This window comes from Canis lupus, chromosome 23 (genome assembly GCF_003254725.2).
Source record: "Canis lupus dingo isolate Sandy chromosome 23, ASM325472v2, whole genome shotgun sequence".
Classification (NCBI taxonomy): domain Eukaryota; kingdom Metazoa; phylum Chordata; class Mammalia; order Carnivora; family Canidae; genus Canis; species Canis lupus.
Genome location: NC_064265.1, coordinates 3,822,894 through 3,840,919, shown reverse-complemented (window position 1 = coordinate 3,840,919; position 18,026 = coordinate 3,822,894). Strand labels below are relative to the sequence as shown.

The window sequence follows — 18,026 nt, the reverse complement described above, 5'->3', positions numbered from 1 at the left end:
AGCCACCTTGGGTGATCCCACTGGTGGTAGAGCTGATAGAGGAGTAAGGCTGCAGATCAGTTCATCCACCCTTCTCTGTTTCATTAGTTCTCTGCACAAATCCTACATTTCTGAAAGACCCGTACCACTCAAGCAGTTGAACTGACCCATTCCTATCACCTTTACCTTCTTGTTTACTAACAGGATGCAGCATCCTGCTAGCAGGTCCACCTGCCAGTGGGGGCACATACATTAAAGCACATCCTTTGCTGTGAAATGCAAAGAAAAATAAAACCACATCCCTTGTAGCAAAGAGCTCACCTCTTTTGTGGCCCTTTGTCTAGCTCTAATGTGGCAGTCATCTTGCCTCCCTCACCCCCCTTCCCATTTATATGCATGGTGCCACACTGGCTGCCTGCACTCTGGGGGTAGGTGCAGCCTCACTTCCCTGAGCTGAGCGCAATCAGCGGTTACCAAGTTGAACTGAACAATGGAACTCCCAGAAACAAAATCATAGGCCGAGGGAAGCCGGGCAGGGAAGCTGGCTGGTGGGTTAAAGGATGGACTGAGAAATAAAGAAGCCTTTGCTCCACTTCTACCAGCAGAATCTTTCCCTGGGCATCCTCAGACCAGCACGGGGGAGTATCATAGAGAAACAGGATGCTAACTGAGGCATCTAACACGTAGAGTGTGAGGTGGGAAGGCCAAAGACATGGTGAGGCTTACCATTCCTCAACTCTGCACATCGTGGTAGGAGAAGTCTAGGGTGGCCTGGATCCCTCCAGGAGGCCTCAAAGACTGGGATGCACACAGGCAGAGTGTGGTGTGCAAGACTGCATGAGCAGATACATCTACCATGGGCAGGCTGGGCAGGGAGCTCCCTGTCAGCGTTTTTTTGTTTTGTTTTGTTTTTTGTCTCATTGCTCTCCTCTTGGATCTGGCCCAAGGAGCAGCTGCTAAGAAGCACAGACTGGCCCTCCCCCATCTCCCCAAAGAGACCAAGCACTAGGGCAGGTCAGAGAGGCCCACAGGCACAGGAAGGGCCGGGGCAGGGGGCTTCAGGATGCAAGAGGTGATCCAAGGGCAGTGACCAGCCTTTCCAAGGCCCACGTTCCAGGCCAGCCCTGTCCCCTGCCAACTGAAAGGGAAATGTGGACTTTTTTGTTCTCTGCTTTTCTTATCTGTAAAATAGATCCATAATCTCTGGCACAGATGAGACTGCTATGAGGACGAAATGGGAAAACAGGCAGAAACGAGACTTTTACTGTTTATGGCACGGTCAGGAGCAAGGCAACGGACTAAGGACAACTGCCATTTTGAGTGCTTGTTTTTACATATCTAAATTTTTAAAAAGAAGAATGTTTTGTTTTAAGTAAAATTATGCAAGATAAAAAATTATATCATGAACTGTAAAGTTTCCCCCCGAAATGAGTCTTTATTCCTGGATCAGATGCTTGGCACAATTTCATGAATGGAAGGTAGGTAGAATCCTTATCTACAGAATGAAAAGAGCATCACAAAGTCTTAACTGTTTTTAATGAGAAGATGGACACACAGACATGATCTAAAACTTCAGAGAGCAGCCCTGACATACTATGATCTTTCAAGAAGCGACATTTGAGTTTTGCAATATCTCATTTCTTGGCTCTAATAATAGTGATAATATCAGTAATGCTTGTACCAAAGTCTTCTCCTCACCCATCCCATTCTGCACAAAAGAGAGCAGTTCATTAGAAGCTGGTAGTTTCCAATGACAAATCCTAGGAGACTCAGGCCCAAATTAAGTTCCCAAAACTCAGCATTGAGAACTGTCCTCAACGACTCAGAGAGAAAAATGTGGAGAGGGTGAGCAATGAGCCTGAGGAAAAAAACTAATATAGCACGATTGTCTGCAAAAATCAAGGGTCAGGAAGAGAATTTTGTCATAATTTTTCTTATTAAAAAAATAAAAAGAGAAAGGCCATATAGGAATTGAAAATGGTACAGTCATTTTGGGAAATACCACAGCAGTTCCTCAAATGCTAAACATAGGATTAGTTATACCATATGATCCAGCAATTTTGTTCTTAGGTATATACCCAAAAGAACTCAAATGAAGATTCAAATGAATACTTATATGTTAGTGTTCATAGCAACATTATTTATAAGGGCCAAAAAGTGGAAGCAACTCAAATGTCCAGCAATTGACAAATGGATAAGAAAAATGTTATATATCCACACAATAGAATATTATTCATCAGTTAAAAAAAAAAAAAAAGTACTGACACATCCTATAGCGTGGATGGACCCAGAAAAGATTACACTAAATGACAGAAGCCAATCACAAAAGATCACATATAGTATGATTCTGTTTATAGGAAATGTCCAGAATAGGCAAATCCATAAAGACAGAGAATACAAACTAGTGGTTGCTAAGGGCTGGGAGGAGGGAAAGTGGGCAGTTTGTCTGGTAAGGGGTTTCTTTCTTTTTTTAAAAAAAATTTTATTTATTTATTCATGAGACACACACACACACACACAGGCAGAGACACAGGCGGAGGGAGAAACAGACTCCATGCAGGAAGCCTGACATGAGACTCTATCCCTGGCTGAAGGCAGTGCTAAACCGTTGAGCCACCCCAGCTGCCCCTGGTAAGGTCTTTCTTTTTGGGGTAGTGAAAATGCTCTGGAATTGGATGTTGGTAATGGTTGCACAACTTTGTGACCACTAAACCGTACACTTTAAAATTATGATTTTTGTAGTATGTGAATTATATCTCAACAAAACAAAATGTTAAAAAAAAAAGATCACAGCAGAATACATGAACAAGTAAGCTATCGCCAGAGACTATGGGACCTGCCCAGCTACCTGGTTTAAAACAATAAGGTTTCTGGGGTGCCTGGCTGGCTCAGTCAGAAGAGCGTGTGACTCTTGATCTTAGGGTTGTGAATTTAAGCCCCCCACTGGAGGTAGAGAGTACTAAAAAAAATTAAGCAAACCTTAAAAAAATTTTTTAAAAATTATGTTTCTAAGTGTACAAGTTATGTTCCTTAAAAAATCTTTTTTATGATATAAAAAATTATATGGGCAGTTTTTATAATACTAGGAAATTTAGGAGTAAACAAAAATAGAAAATAAAAATTGTCTATAGGTACTCTGTACCCCCAAGTCAAGCACCAGAAACATGCTAGCATATGCTTTCACATGTTAAATTGTTCTTACCATTCCAATAGGCAAAATTGGTCCCACCTATGAACATGTACCTACAAGGAAACAAGAGAACATATTTCACTGTGAGCCCACAGCTGTGGAGGGTACCCTCTGTTCTAGCAATTAGCACTCACAAGTTCACATTTGCCCCATGGGCAAGTATATCATGGAGGGAGGAAGCCACCACTTCAGTCCTCACTGTTGAGTGTGGCTGGCCCCAATGATCCAACCAGCCGGTATAGAATTCAGAATTCACCTAAAAAAGAGGAAAGGACATGGAGCTCAGGATGGATTTATGACCTTCCGAAGCTGCCACTTCCCTGTAACCATCACCTTACCAACTCTACTGAAGGAAGGATAGGTGGAGAGCGGAGTATCTGTACATTTACTGCCTAACCCAAAGCTGGAGGACCAATGAGAGATTCTAGTAACAGCACTGCCCAGAATCACTTTTTAGGCACCAACAATACAGGTATTCCTGAAAAGCTGTACCTGCCACAAAATTTTGTTAGCCAAATCCTACTTTAAATAAGGCAGGGAAGTTTGTTGGGCAAAAGAATTGGGTGGCAAAATATTTTAATGAAATGATCAGGTCTAAGTTCACCCTTTGTGTCAATCCAGATTTTCAGATCTCAGATTGGCTTAAAGTGAGGTGGACTGTCCAAGTACTCAGCAAAGCAGGCCTCAAGTACTTCATGTTTCTCTTGAGCATTATGTTGCCACAACCTTCATCGAGAGAAGGAAGAAGAAATCTGGACATGTTCTGGGGCCTTCTTGTCTCAGGGTCTCAAAAATAGCTCCATCCAGAGTCTGTGAATGCAGGTTCTGCACTGCCATCCAAGAAGAAAAGGCATGGACCTCAGCCCTCAAACTGTGCCAAGAAACAACAGGAGCAAGTATAGAGAAGGGAAGAACAGAGAGCAAAGGGCTGAATGACTATACAGATCTTCCTGGACTTTGTCATCATCTCCTCCTTCGGGCTGCCTGTCCAGCATGCCAGAGAGCCTGTGCTCACCTGGCTGCCTGTCAGAAATGCAGAACCTCAGGCCCCACCTTGGGCCTCGTAGGTCATAGTCTGCATTTTACCAAGATTCCCGTGGGATTCATAAGTGCAATAAAGATGGATAAGCTCTGTCACAAGGAGCTCTCAAGAAACACAGTGCTGAGCTCAGATCCTGGCACTGCTACTCACCAGCTGTGCCACCCTGGGTCAGTGACACATTCTCTGAGCCTTGGCGAAAATGGAGTCAATGATACTACCTGTGAGAGTTACCATCAAGACCAAAGGGGATGAAGCATGCAAGAGCACAGCCTGATTCATGGCAGGACTGTCACATTTGTCCCCATCTGTTCCACTCCAGCACAGGGCCGCAGTTTCCAGTAAGAGCATGGCTGTGTACAGAGGGCAATGCGCCCGCAATCCCATCAGCTGCTGACCCCACGGCTAGAAAAAGTAAGGACCTACCCCCTTAGTGCAAACAACCACACCTCAACCCACACTTCACCCCCAATTCTCACCAATGGTCCTTTGGGCTCACTCTTTCTCTGGATTTGGAAAGCAGCAGTGATGTTGGCACCTGGAAATTATGAGAGTGAGAAGAAAGGTCAGTCATGGGAATGATAAGAAGTAGAAGGAGTTCATAGATCTTCAGCCTGAAGCCCCACCTTCCTCCACATGCCCGTGGGGACACCTCTGAGCCAGCTGTCGGCTGCACCCTGGCCAGCCATCTGACGATGCATGGGGGCCATGGAGCACTGCTTCCTCCCTGAGCCATCTTCCTGGCCTCTCCTGACTGCACTGCCTCTCAGATCATGTCATAGGCTTGGCTCCACCAAGTTTCCCCACGGCCTGGACATGTGTTTTGTGTTCTCTTTTCACATGGACATTGGAGCTAGATGTTCCCTATAGGACGGGTTTGCTTTGAAGACACTTCTTTGCAGCCTGGGCCGCACCACATGCACAATACTGCCCAGTAATTAACAAAGCAAAGGGAAGGACATGGTCTAATGGTGTTGACACCTCAATAACAGCATATACTCTGATTTTGAATTTGTACATCATGAGCCATTCCAGGCTATGTGCCCTTTTTAAATAGTCATCAGGACGCCTGTGTGTGGGCTTGCTCCTGGTATCTTCTTTCTCCCCCTTCCCTTTCTAAAGGGGATGAACCTCTCCTCTCCTTCAGTGACAGAGCAACCATGGGTAGCGTTTCTCTGACCAGGGCAGGAGAGACCCTGGCCCCAAGCTTCACGATCCACTTCCCACAACAGGTACCCAGAGTGGAAATGATAGCAGCCAAGACCCCAAATAACCCCTTGCTCTCTGTAAGCCCAGATTTCAAGAGAGAACATGCTCATCAGGAGTGGAATCTCATTTATTTCATGGCTGTAAATGTCTCACTATTAAGCATCAGGTGGCATTCAGATCTCTCACCTCTGTTCTCATGGGCTTCCTCCCGTGACCTGACCCTGGGCACTGCCTCCCTCCCACATACATGAATGAAGCTGCCATGAGCCCCACCTGCCTCGAGTACATGGGCCTTCTAGAGCTCTATCCTTCAAGCCAGTGCTGTAGCCACTGTGCAATCACCCCACACTCACATAGTGCTGACAACAAACTCAGAATAACCTTCACAATGTTTCTCCCAACCAAAAAATACTGTGCTTCTTCATCACTGTGATGGGAAGCGTGCCAAAGCAGGAGGAAACCAGCATGCCACTTCCTTTGCTGCTCTTTGTAGACAAGTTATTTCATCACCTAATGCTCTCAGCAATGCACTATGTTTCTAGAAACACTCCATTCACTTAAATCCAGTTCTCTTCTTTTTTGCCAATGTAGAGGAATCTCTTTAAAAATGCAACTTCATGGGGTACCTGGGTAGCTCAGTTGGCTAAGCGTCTGCCTTTGGCTCAGGTCATGATTCCAGGGCCTGGGATCGAGTCCCACATTGGGCTCCCTGCTCTGCGGGGAGCCTGCTTCTCCCTCTCCCGCTCCCTCTCCTGTTCCCCTTGCTTGTGCTCGCTCGCTCTCTGGCAAATAAATGAATAAAATCCTTAAAAAACATAAATAAAAATGCAACTTCAGTTCTAGGTACATCCACCTCAAGAAAAAGCCACTATTGGGTGTGCAATGTGGGTGGAGTGTCTCATACCTCAGCCAGGAAGGCATTGGGGTCTTTATGCTACTTGAAGAGTTAACATTTATTTTGAAATAATTTCAAACTTATAGAAGAGTTGTGAGAATAGGACAAAGAACTCATGCTCCTAAAAACCAAGATTCCCAAATTGTTAATATTATGCTATATTTGCTTTATCAGGTTCTCTCTCTGAATACACTTATTTTTTTCTGAACCATTTATGAGTAAGTTGCAGACATGATGACCCCTAAATATTCCAGTGCACATTCCCTATGTTTAAACAAACACAATTATATATTAAAAAAAAAAACAGGAAATTAACATGGATACAATCCTATTACATAATCTACAGAATTGATTTAAAAAATTCTATTGTCCCAATAATGTCCTTCATAGCATGGAAAGGTAGAAAGCAAGCAAAAAAGTCCAATCTAGGATCCTTTACAGGAGCACATGCTGCCTGTAGGCATCATGTCCTTTATGAAAGCTGCTCTCAAAACATTTGTTACAGCTGGGAGCTTCCTGGCCATGCTGTCCACCCCCAGAACTTGTATGTGTGGAGCCTCTGCAGCATACACAGCACTAACCAGTCAGGGAAGACAACTTATGTGGCACCTACCAAACCACCTGCAGGCCGTCACGGTTCACAGTGTTGAGTTCCACAGAAAGAGAACGGAAGTGTAGGGAAGTTCCCTGCACTCCAGGACGGACAGGTCCACACTACCCGGCCAGCAGGTGACCTGAGGTGACAGCCCTGAAAGGCAACTGCTTCAGGCAGAGCTCCTGGCACCAGCCCTAGGAGACAGGGCTCCAGGCGAGCTCACCAGCGCTAAGAATGGAGCTCTTGCCTTAAAGGGTAGATCAGCTTAAATAAAATCACCTGTGCAGTGGAAGAGCACTTTATTCATGATTCCACTTTGTTACTTGGTAAAGTTTGAGAAATCTTGTTCAATTTACCCCCTTAAAACCCAGCTGCTCAGAGCGATTGACGGAGTTACCTGCCCATGTCTGCATGGCCTGAGTGGGGTTTTCTGTGATCACAAACACCAACCTGGTCCAAAGTCCACTGTGGCATAGAGGCCCTGCAGAGCCCCGCACTGCAGAAACTTTTCATTTGCCCCATCAGTGGTGAACAGAAGTACATCATTGCCCAGGTGGTGGTGGAAGAGCTTCTGCAGGAAACGCAGGTAGTCATAATCGCAGGTAAAGTAGCTGCCATATTCATTTTCAACCTGCAAATTAAAAAAGAGACAGGGAGATCAGGAGGGCCCAATATACTCATTCTCATGCAAGCTTTTGTTTGCAGACAATACCTGAGCATCTGTGGGACAAGGCCCAAAGATTGCCAAAAATATTTCCTACACTTGATCCTCAAGGCTCATTTTTCAAAGAGCAACTCAGCATAAAAATTTACTTTCTACTACTTCCCGCTCCACCAAAGTAGGAAAATCAAAACCCACCATGTCACCTTTGGGTTGCAATCTGTACTGAATCATAGATACTTTAAATGTCATGTAAATAAGAACTTCCCATGGTAAGATATTAGAAAATGGGGGGAAATGCAAAGAAAATAGGAAAATCGTGTGTTAATTCTATTACCCAGAAATAAGTGCTGTAAGCATTCTGGCTTAGTCTTTTTTTTTTTTTTTTAAGATTTTACTTATTTATTTGAGAGAGAGAGAGAGAGAGAGAATGAGAGAGAGCATGAGAAGGAGAAGCAGACTCCCCCTCCCCTGCCCGGGGAAGGAGCCAGATCCCAGGGCCCAATCCCAGGACCCTGAGATCATGACCTGAGCCAAAGGCAGACACTTAACCCACTGACCCACCCAGGTGCCCTCTGGCTTAGTCTTCCAGATTTACACACATACATACATTCTAAAGTCATTGTTCTCTGTTCTCAAAACTGGTATCATATTACTTGCACCAGGTATAGCATTAGTTTTGCACCTTGACACATTATGCAAAATGTCCACGGGAACAACGAGGGCAAATGCTGGATAAAGATTTACCATCATTTACTGATCTACTGTCAAACAGGGCGTTTCTCCTTTTGTACTTGATCACCAGTGTTCAGTCTGTGTTCAATAGCATCAGTGGTTTTCAACCAGGGGTTATTTTTCCCCCCAGGGAACGTATGACAATGTCTGCGGATATTTTTGGTTGTCACAACCCCGGGCGGGGAGGGTGGGGAGGGTGTGCTGCTGGCACCCTAGTGGGTAGAGGGGCCAAGGGATGCTTCTAAACATCCTATTTATCAGCCTCCACAACAAAGAATTATGGCAAAAGTCCTGAGGGTGGGAGACTGCTCTGAGGCATGCATTCTTGATGGGGGAGGACAGCAGGCCCAAGGAAGTGAAAATTGATTCTCTCTATTTTTTAAAGATTTTATTTATTTCTTCATTTGAGACACAAAGAGAGGCAGACACAGGCAGAGGGAGAAGCAGGCTCCATGCAGGGAGCCCAATGCGGGACTCAGTCCCAGGACCCCGGGATCACAACCCGAGCCAAAGGCAGACGCTCAACCGCTGAGACACCCAGGTGCCACAAAATGGATTCTTACAGGAGAAAAGAATAGCTTACTCTTTTTTATCTGTAAAGCAGAGACATACAGTAGGTGGGAGGTATCAAAATTTCGTGGGAAGACAGAAGAAAATGTCTAAAGAGGCTCTTTAGGGGTAACAATGAAATAGAGGTTAAGGAACATTCCTCTAATGCAACAAAACAAGGGACCTTCAACTCTACCTAATACATCAAGGAATCTCAGAGGTATAACATTGAGAGAAGGAAGCACTGCATTGAGAAATACAGCCAATGTTTCCCCCCATAGAAAATTCACAATAGTCACAACCAAACTATAAAGTCTGGGTACATTTACAGGTAGTAAAAATATAAACAAAATCAAGAAACTAACGGCCACAAAGGTCAGGACAGTGGGAAGAAGTCATGAAGGACACCTGGGAAACTTCCTGGGTTCTGGTCACATGCTATTTCCTATCTCACTTGGATGGTGGTCACGTGGGTGTTGTTATCCTAATGCATCATTATACTACACCTTTGTGTTATACTTCACAATCTTACAAAAATGAAAAAAAAAAAAAAAAAAAAGCCCGGCCATAAAACTTCAACCTGCACATAATGCAAAATAAATTTTTCTGATCCTGGGGATCCAAAGTCATTAAACATAAGCACAAGAAATCATGAGCCACCCGCCCCCACGATCCCCACCCCCACCAAAAGAGGCACCTGGCCTGATGGTGACTGGGGGAGATGAGTGAGGAAGCTTCCCTGGAGGGGCTGCTCAAGGTAGCTCTAGAAGGAAAGGAAATGATTCAGGGAAGAGGACAGGCAGAGAGGACTCCTGCAACAGGTGGCCTGTTTCTCCTAAATGGCCAGTAGCTTTGTGTGGCCTGTGGACAGTCGGGGAACAGGCATGGGGCAGTGAAAGATGGAGATGAGCTAACTGCCACCATCATTCTCTGCATAGTACTGCTGCCCAAATAGTTTAATGAATGATGGTTTTCCCGGAGAGAGGGGATCCCTTTGATAATACTTTCATGTTACAGGTTCAAGAAGCAAAACAGACGGTAGCGAGTATGCCCAGCACCAAGAGCTTCACTGGGCATGAAACCACCTTGAAAAAGGAGCAGACTTTCTTACACTCACACAGAGCACAAAACTTCCCTGGAGCAACTGCTCCTGACACTTTGATTGGTCCCACAGGGGTCGCTGTGGGAATGATTGGAAGCAATGCTAAGAAAAGCTTTGCAAATACCGGCAAGATACTTTCCTCCTCATTTTCTTTTTTTCCCTTCTTTTCATAAGATCTACTTAAATGGCCATGTGTTCCTTTGTCATTTGGCCATCCAGAAGTTCAGAGCTAGTTCCAGGGCCAGTTCTAGCAAGTAGGTGGGCCTGGAGCCTCTGATCCTTGTGTTCCTTTCTGCCTACCACCACATCCCAACCCAAAGCTCATTTAGGGTCACTGATTTTTTTTGAGTTAACTACCCATTATCAGGATTATTATTACTACCCATTATCATGATTGTACCTTAAAATATACAGGCTTGCAATAAATGCATAAACACAATTGGGCTAGGTTTTTAGAAAAAAAGGTCCACATTTGCACGGCAGCTCAGAGCTGTGGTCGCGGGCACAGGCTTCGGAAGCCCAACTGTCCACATGCAAGTGCCAGCTCTGCATTTCTCAACCATGGGGCTCCACCTATGAAACAGCTCCATCTGTGGGAGGCCCATGAGCTGCCCTCATTGGGCTGTTATGAGGATTAACTGAGTCAACCTGTGAATCCCTGGCACCCAGTAAGTGCCCCAAAAGCTAGCAACTCAGAGCACACTCACATTCTATGTTCAAGTCAGTTAGAGAGAAACAGAGGTGGTGCATAGACAGGGAAGGTGAGAGGAACAACACACAGATGAGAGCTTGGAGGACTCACAGACAAAGGCATAGTGAGATTCAGAGGAATGCTTGATTTTTCTAGAGTAAGGGGGGTCAGTCAACCTTTTCAGTAAAGGACCACAGAGTAAATATTTTAAGCTTTGTGGCCACATGTCTCTCTGCACTGCTGAACTCTGCTACTGATGTGCAAAAGCAGCCACAGATCACACATGAACGGCTGGACATGGCTAGGTGCCAACATCCCTTTATTTACAAAAACAGGCCGTTGGGGCACCTGGGTGGCTCAGTGGTTGAGCATCTACCTTCAGCTCACGGTGTGATCCTGGCATCCCCACAGGGAGCCTGCTTCTCCCTCTACGTCTCTGCCTCTCTCTGTGTGTCTCTCATGAACAAACAAATAAAATATTTAAAACAAAAAACAAAAAAACAGGCCGTCATGGGTCCTTGTTATAGAGTCACCATCCCATCCTGTAAGCTCCTTAATGAAGCAACAAGGCACTGTGGACTTTTAAAGTTGGTGATCTCACACAACATCAGGTAGAAGCAGGGCTGTTACCTCATGACAAATACCCTATAAATTGGATGAAGCAAAGTTGTGGGTGAAAGGTCCCCTCTTCTAATTATTGTCACCTTGGATATTAATAGGCATTTGTGGCTTTCCTTATTTTAGGTGTGGTCTTGGTAAAAATGGAGATAAATATCCACATAGGCAAAACAGCTTAGGTGGTGCTGGTTTAGCTAATCCTTCCAGAAGAGAAGACTTGCATATATGGCTGAATCACGGTCCAGGCTGGGCTCTCTGCACCTCTAAGATAGCAATCTCATTGGTACCCTGCCTGTGGACACATGGGCAGAGTCTCTTCAAACTCTCCAGGCACCCAGACAGAGCACCAACACTGTGAACAGAGTAAAGCCATCACTTAAATGAAGTGATGACAGAGACAGAAAGCTCTGCATACCAAAATATTGTCTACCAACACCAACTCTCTAACCTATCGGATTCTATTCCATCCCAGAACTGCTTGGTAAGCGTGTGAGGCATACCCATGTGTGGCGTGACCTTGTGGCTGCCAGACACACATATGGGGAGCAGAAGAGAAGGGAGACATCTGTGGTCAGAGGTGAAAGCAAACAGACTGCCCTAAGTACCTCACAAACGGAGGCACCAACAGAGGTTCTGAGAGTCACATGGATGCCAAGTACGCCAACTGGGAAGGCTTCCAGACAGAGTGCCTAAGTGGACTGCAACTTAAATGCCAAGAGGCCACCATGAATTTGGTGTACAGTACAAAGAATTTTTAATGATATGAAAAAATGCTTATGACATAAGACTAAAGTAAGAGAAATCAGATAAGGGATGCCTGGGTGGCTCAGTGGTTGAGCACCTTTGGGTCAGGGTGTGATCCCGGGGTTCTGGGATCAAATCCTGTATTGGGCTCCATGCAGGGAGGCTGCTTCTCTCTGCCTATGTCTCTGCCTCTGTCTATTGTGAATAAATAAATAAAATCTTTAAAAAAAAAGAAAAATCAGACAAGAAACTAGTCACGCAGTTTAAACTGACTCTATAAAAATAAATTTTTAAGGGGATTCCCGGGTGGCTCAGCAGTTTCGCGCCTGCCTTTGGCCCAGGGCACGATCCTGGAGTCCCAGGATCAGGTCCCGTGTCGGACTCCTGGCATGGAGCCTGCTTCTCCCTCTGCCTGTGTCTGCCTCTCTCTCTCTTTCTCTGCCTGTGTCTGCCTCTCTCTATATATATATCTATCTATCATAAACAAATAAAAATAAATCTTAAAAAAAAAAGAAATTTTTTAAAGTCATGGAAAAGAATTCAAAGAAATCTCTCCAAAATATAAAGAGCTTTGCTTCTGGCTCCTGACATTTAAGTGACAATTATGGTTTTTCTGTTTTCTTATATTTTTTTGTACTTCCCATACTTACTTGTTTATTTAGGAATCAAGGGGCAAATGGGCAAGCAGCTGGAGGTCTGAGAGGTGGAGGAGGAGAGGGAGGAGGAGGCTGAGTCCCCTGGGAGGACCCACAGTCAAGTTTAGGTCAGCCTAGGCTGTCAAGGATGCATACAAGAAACGCCCCCATTGCAGCCAACTTTGTACTCCTCTGTGGAGTTCATATCTGATTATACCTTTTGTGGCATTTCAAAAACCAAAAGGTAAGAAAAGTTGTGACCAAAATTAAAAGGGAGTTGGAAAGAAGCAGAGACTAAAAAATGAGAAAGACTAAAGAAAAGCTGAGGTTAAGAGAAAGGAAGAAGACCCAGTCATGCAAAGACACAGTCAAGTGGCAGCCTTGAAATCTTCGTACAGAAAAATGGGCTCCTCTGAGCTTAGCCAGTACAGATTCAAGACAGGTGGAGGAGCATTCAGCGCTACCTGGACATCCCTCAGGAGCAGCAACCTGGCCTCTCTTCCCCGTGCAGTGTCGGAATGGTCACTCTGGCCAGGACTGCCTTCTCCTTGCTTCATTCAACCTACAACTGCAGAGCAAGAAAGTGCCCATGCTCCCTTTCCACAGTGACCATGCTTATGACTGTCCATAACAGTGTTCATAAGAAGGAAATCTTGCCCACGCTTCTGTAGGGACTGCCACACTGCCACCCTTTGTTGTTTCAGGATGCAGCCAGTTTTACATGTATTCCTTGGCAAATGACTAGTGAGCATCATTTAATGTTTTACCTATGTAATTCGGCAAACACCACAAATTGTTGCATGTCAAGTGTCCCAATTTTTCATGTGGAAAATACTTGGCACATGATATACCCCACAATATACCAGTCTTTGCAGAGCAAAGAACAGATGGAAGAAGGAGAGTGGGGGCAGGAAGCAGGAGAGGAACCATCGTGGCCCCAATTCACCACATCCTCTTTCCTTCCTAGCATGAACTTACAGCCTAACCAGTGCAGACACCAAAGCATTTCAATCTGTTCTGCATCCCTGCAGCCAGAGACAACATGGTACTAGAGAAAGAAGACACAGGCCACAGGATCAGTGGACCTACAGTGCCATCCTGATTCTGCCATCTGCAGCTGGGTGTCCTTGGCCAAGTCACTCAACCTCTTTGAAGTTCTTCTTTTAAAAGAGACGGTGGTTGGAATAATTGAATAGCACCAATAGGGCAGTCAGCACATTCTGGTATACAGCAGGCATTCAAATGATAATGCCTCCCCAAAATGCAACTTAAATAAAATCACCAGCTGTGGCATTGCCTCGTAAAGAAACAGACTTATAAAGCTCATATCTGCATCACTCTTGGATATACTGAGGATGGATGAAAGCCTTCCCCTACCACCTGCTCATGTCTGAGGTTACCTGCATGGTTATAATCGGCCCTCCGTTCTGATAGAGGAGAGGCTTCATCTTGGGCAGGAGGACTCCCAACCATTTGTCCACAGCTGCAAGGTAATCTGCAAAACAAGACAGGTTTAACTCCATTCCACATCCTTCTGTACAAACAGACACAAGGCTGCCCTGGAGCTGGCAGCTGAGACCAGGATATGCTGGATTCAGCAACTACCTGAAATGCGGTAGCTGCATGCACTACAATCTGATAGAATTGTCCTGCAAAGAGCCATCTCCTCAATGAGCTCTCAGCGGACAAAGCAGTATGCACGCTATCTGTTCCCGCTACTATACACCAAGCCTGGAGCGCAGAAGGCATCCAGCCCATGTTTGTTGAATGAAGAAAAGAGTGCCTGAATGGTGTGTCTTTCTGTCATAGAAGGATGGGTTGTTTTTCCTTTTTATTTTATTTTATTAATTAATTAATTTATATTTAAATTCAATTTAGCTAACATATAGTGTATTATTAGTTTCAGAGGTAGAATTCAGTGAGTCATCAGTTGCATATAATACCTGGTGCTCATTATATCACATGCCCTCCTTAATGCCCATCACTAGTTACCCCATCCCATCATGCACTTCCACTTCAGCAATCCAGTTTGTTTCCTAGAATTAAGTTTTGTGGTTTGTCTCCCTCTCTGTTTTCATCTTATTTTTCCTTTCCTCCCCCTATGTTCATGTGTTTTGTTTCTTAAATTCCACATATGAGTTAAATCATGGGGTATTTGTCTTTCTCTGACTGACTTATTTCGCTTAGCCTAACACCCTCTGGTTCCATCCACATCATTGCAAATGGCAAGATTTCATCCTTTTTGATGAAAAGGATCAGTGTGTGTGTGTGTGTGTGTGTGTGTGTGTGTGTGTGTATACCACCTCTTCTTTATCCATTCATCTGTTGATGGACATCGGGGCTCTTTCCATAGTTTGGTATTGCAAACATAGCTGCTATAAACACTGGGGTGCATGTGCCCCTTTGGATCACTGTTTCTCTAAAGAAGACATGCAAATGGCTAATGGACACATGAAAAGATGTTCAACATCACTCGGCATCAGGAAAATATATGCCTAAACCACAATGAGATACCACTTCATACCAGTCAGAGTGGCTAAAATTAACCACTCAGGAAACAACAGATGATGGTGAGGATGTGGAGAAAGGGGAACCCTCCTACACTGTTGATGGGAATGCAAGCTGATGCCACCACTCAAGAACAGCATGAGGTTCCTCAAAAAGTTAAAAATAGAACTACCCTACGACCTAGCAATTGCACTACTAGGTATTTTTCCTTTTTATTTTTTTCTTTTTAAAATTAAGTTCTAATATATTATATATTTACATTGACAAATTATATATCTACATTGAAGTACATATTTTGTAAAGTTGCCATAAGAATGAAATGAGATAACACATGTGGAAACTTAATAATGTATTAAGAGTGGAAAACAGGAGGGTCATATCCTAAGAAGGAAGTATATGTAGAGCATAGTACACTAGCCATTTGCACAATAAATTTAATCAATGTTAGCTGCTCCTATGACCATGTCCAACACTAGCATCACCAAGAGAAACTGAAGTCTTCTGAAGACAGAAATGCAGCTAAATGAGATCTCTGATCAATCAGGGTTTATAGCCAAAATAACTTCCAGTTGTTTAAAAGGACAAGAAAAAGACATAATTTACAGATAACTCTGTAAAAGCAGACAAATGAATTGCCATTTTGATTAGCTAGATGCTATCACCAGCCATGTAATTTATTGAGAAAGTAGGAAGAGAAAGCATTAAAGTCAGTTGGTAAACCACAAACAGGGCCCAATGCCAGTTCAAAGGTACTGGTTTATCAGCAAGATCTGGTCAAATAGTTCAAGGGAGCCTTATTTCCTACATATTGAGTGTTTGCAGTGGACAGTGATTAATACTCACAGTTCCAGTAAGCTTTCAGAGGTGTTTGTACAGAAGCACCCCAGCATTCAAAATACCTGATGCTTCTGAATAAAATGTCAAAAGACATTATAAATTCTCTCAAGACATCTGTAACAACTTACCTGGATCAGAAGAACGGAGAATAATAGATTCTTTTAATAATAGCCAAGCAGGTAATCCTCCCTACAATGGGGGTGGTGGGCGAAAAGAAGAAGACAGGAGTCATTATAAGGTCTCAGGGTGGGGGTGGGGGAAAGGACTTACTCTCAGCAGTGAGGAAAAAGGAGGAAAGCTTCATGGAGGAGGGGTATTCGAACTGGGCTTTCTGGTTTATAACTTTCAAGGAGATAAGAAATTATAACACACTGAAAGTCAGATGACTTCACATGAATGCAATGTTTGAAGAATCAGAGCCTTTACAAAGATCATTCCAATTAACTTCACAACTACCCCATGAGGCAGACAGCCCATACCATGAACTGCTTTTTACAACGGGGAAAGTGAGCTATGTGAGTGAGCACAGAGAGAAGGACACAGGCCTTCTGACCCTCACCGGTTCCTCTCTGCTGAGGCACGTCCTAGGGTAAAGGTCACCTGTGCAGGCTACAGTCACAGGCTCAGTGTTATCTGGAATTAGAGACTTATTTAAACTGCTCTAGCTTACTGTCCCCCAGATCCCTGCCCATCAGCCCACCCCTGTCAGGGGCACCAGCCAGGTAGAGCCTGGCCCAGCCATACTCACCATGTCCCACTCTGCACAGATATAGGGTCCCGGCCTCAGGATGACCAGCAGTCCCAGCTCATGGGCCAGCTTAATAAAATATTCCACATCCTGCTCCCCAGAAAACTGGTACTGTCCCGGCTGGGGTTCGTGAAAGTTCCAGGGCACGTACCTGCCAAGACACACACAGTCCCTTCTTAGAAATAAGTAAAAAATCCAGATGTCCTGTGTGAATTTCTGAACTGGCAGAAGTGTCAACCCTCACACGGCTCCCTCTGGCAGGCCTCTGGGAAGCAGGCCTTGTCTCGAGTTTTCTCAGTGGTTATGAAAGTGAACCAAACTTGGTGGGGGACACTTTCAAGTTTACGACCCACCAAGAATGCCTATTCCTATTTAATGACTTAAAAAACCCACAGAATCACACAAACATGAATTACTACTACGTAAAGGTTATGTGTGCCTGTGGAAGGTCCAGGAAAATGAAAATATCTATGCTAAGGCAATAAGAGGGATACTTATTTTTTGGAAAATGTTTTTTTAAGAATAATTTTAAAAACTCCTAACCCCTGTGTCTTCCTGCAAAAGATTTTGTCAGGAGGTAAAGCAACAAAACACTTTTAACAGTTCTCCTGGCTGCCTTTAGCAGAGGCCAAAAATTGAAATAGGAAGCCACCCAGTGTGCCATCACAAAGGTCTCTTGGGTGACCCCACAGCTTTGGGGCTCTCTGGGACAGGCAGCCTCTGTTCAAACACAGGTGGGTCCTGGGTGCCCTTGGAATCTTCCTCTGCACTTCTCATCCCTTATCTTGAAGAGGCTATCAGCAATCCTCATCAGTAGTGCAAAAAACAGAGCAGCCAGCCACCCCAACTTTCCCCCCGCCCCAATTAGTCACCTCACAACAGCAGGAGAGATGAGGCAAGATAGTTATTGAGGTCATTCTGAAACTCCAGGCTAGAGTTACCCCACAGAACCACAAAGAGAAACTGGGTTTCGGGAATCTACCAAACGGGGCACATGCCCCCAAGAGCTGGGAGATGCCATGGCTGCCTACAAACTTTCAAATTCTAGAAAGACCTCTGGCCAAACACAGGCACTCGGGGAAATTTCAGCTTCACCAGCTGTAAACAGGAATGAAGAAACAGCATCCTTCGTGTAAAATGCCCTGTACACAGTAAATGCTCAATCACCAGTATTCCCCTTTGCCTTTTAAAAATGTATTTATTTATTTATTTGGATTATTTATTTATTTATTCATTCATTCATTCATTCATTCATTCATGAGAGAGAGAGAGGCAGAGACACAGGCAGAGG

The 18,026-nt window shown here is 44.4% G+C and overlaps 1 protein-coding gene across 1 annotated transcript in view; it reads right to left on the bottom strand.

Moving 5' to 3' along the window:
- Positions 1–18,026, bottom strand: part of GLB1 (galactosidase beta 1) — an 80,555-nt gene that overhangs the window by 40,104 nt on the left and 22,425 nt on the right. Inside the window, exons 3-9 of the mRNA XM_025461415.3 lie at positions 16,736–16,886; positions 16,116–16,176; positions 14,043–14,137; positions 7,358–7,538; positions 4,688–4,746; positions 3,304–3,425; positions 3,182–3,222 (exon numbers count right to left, since the gene is read on the bottom strand). Coding sequence (XP_025317200.1) covers positions 3,182–3,222; positions 3,304–3,425; positions 4,688–4,746; positions 7,358–7,538; positions 14,043–14,137; positions 16,116–16,176; positions 16,736–16,886 — 710 coding nt within the window. The remainder of the gene's footprint in view (positions 1–3,181; positions 3,223–3,303; positions 3,426–4,687; positions 4,747–7,357; positions 7,539–14,042; positions 14,138–16,115; positions 16,177–16,735; positions 16,887–18,026) is intronic.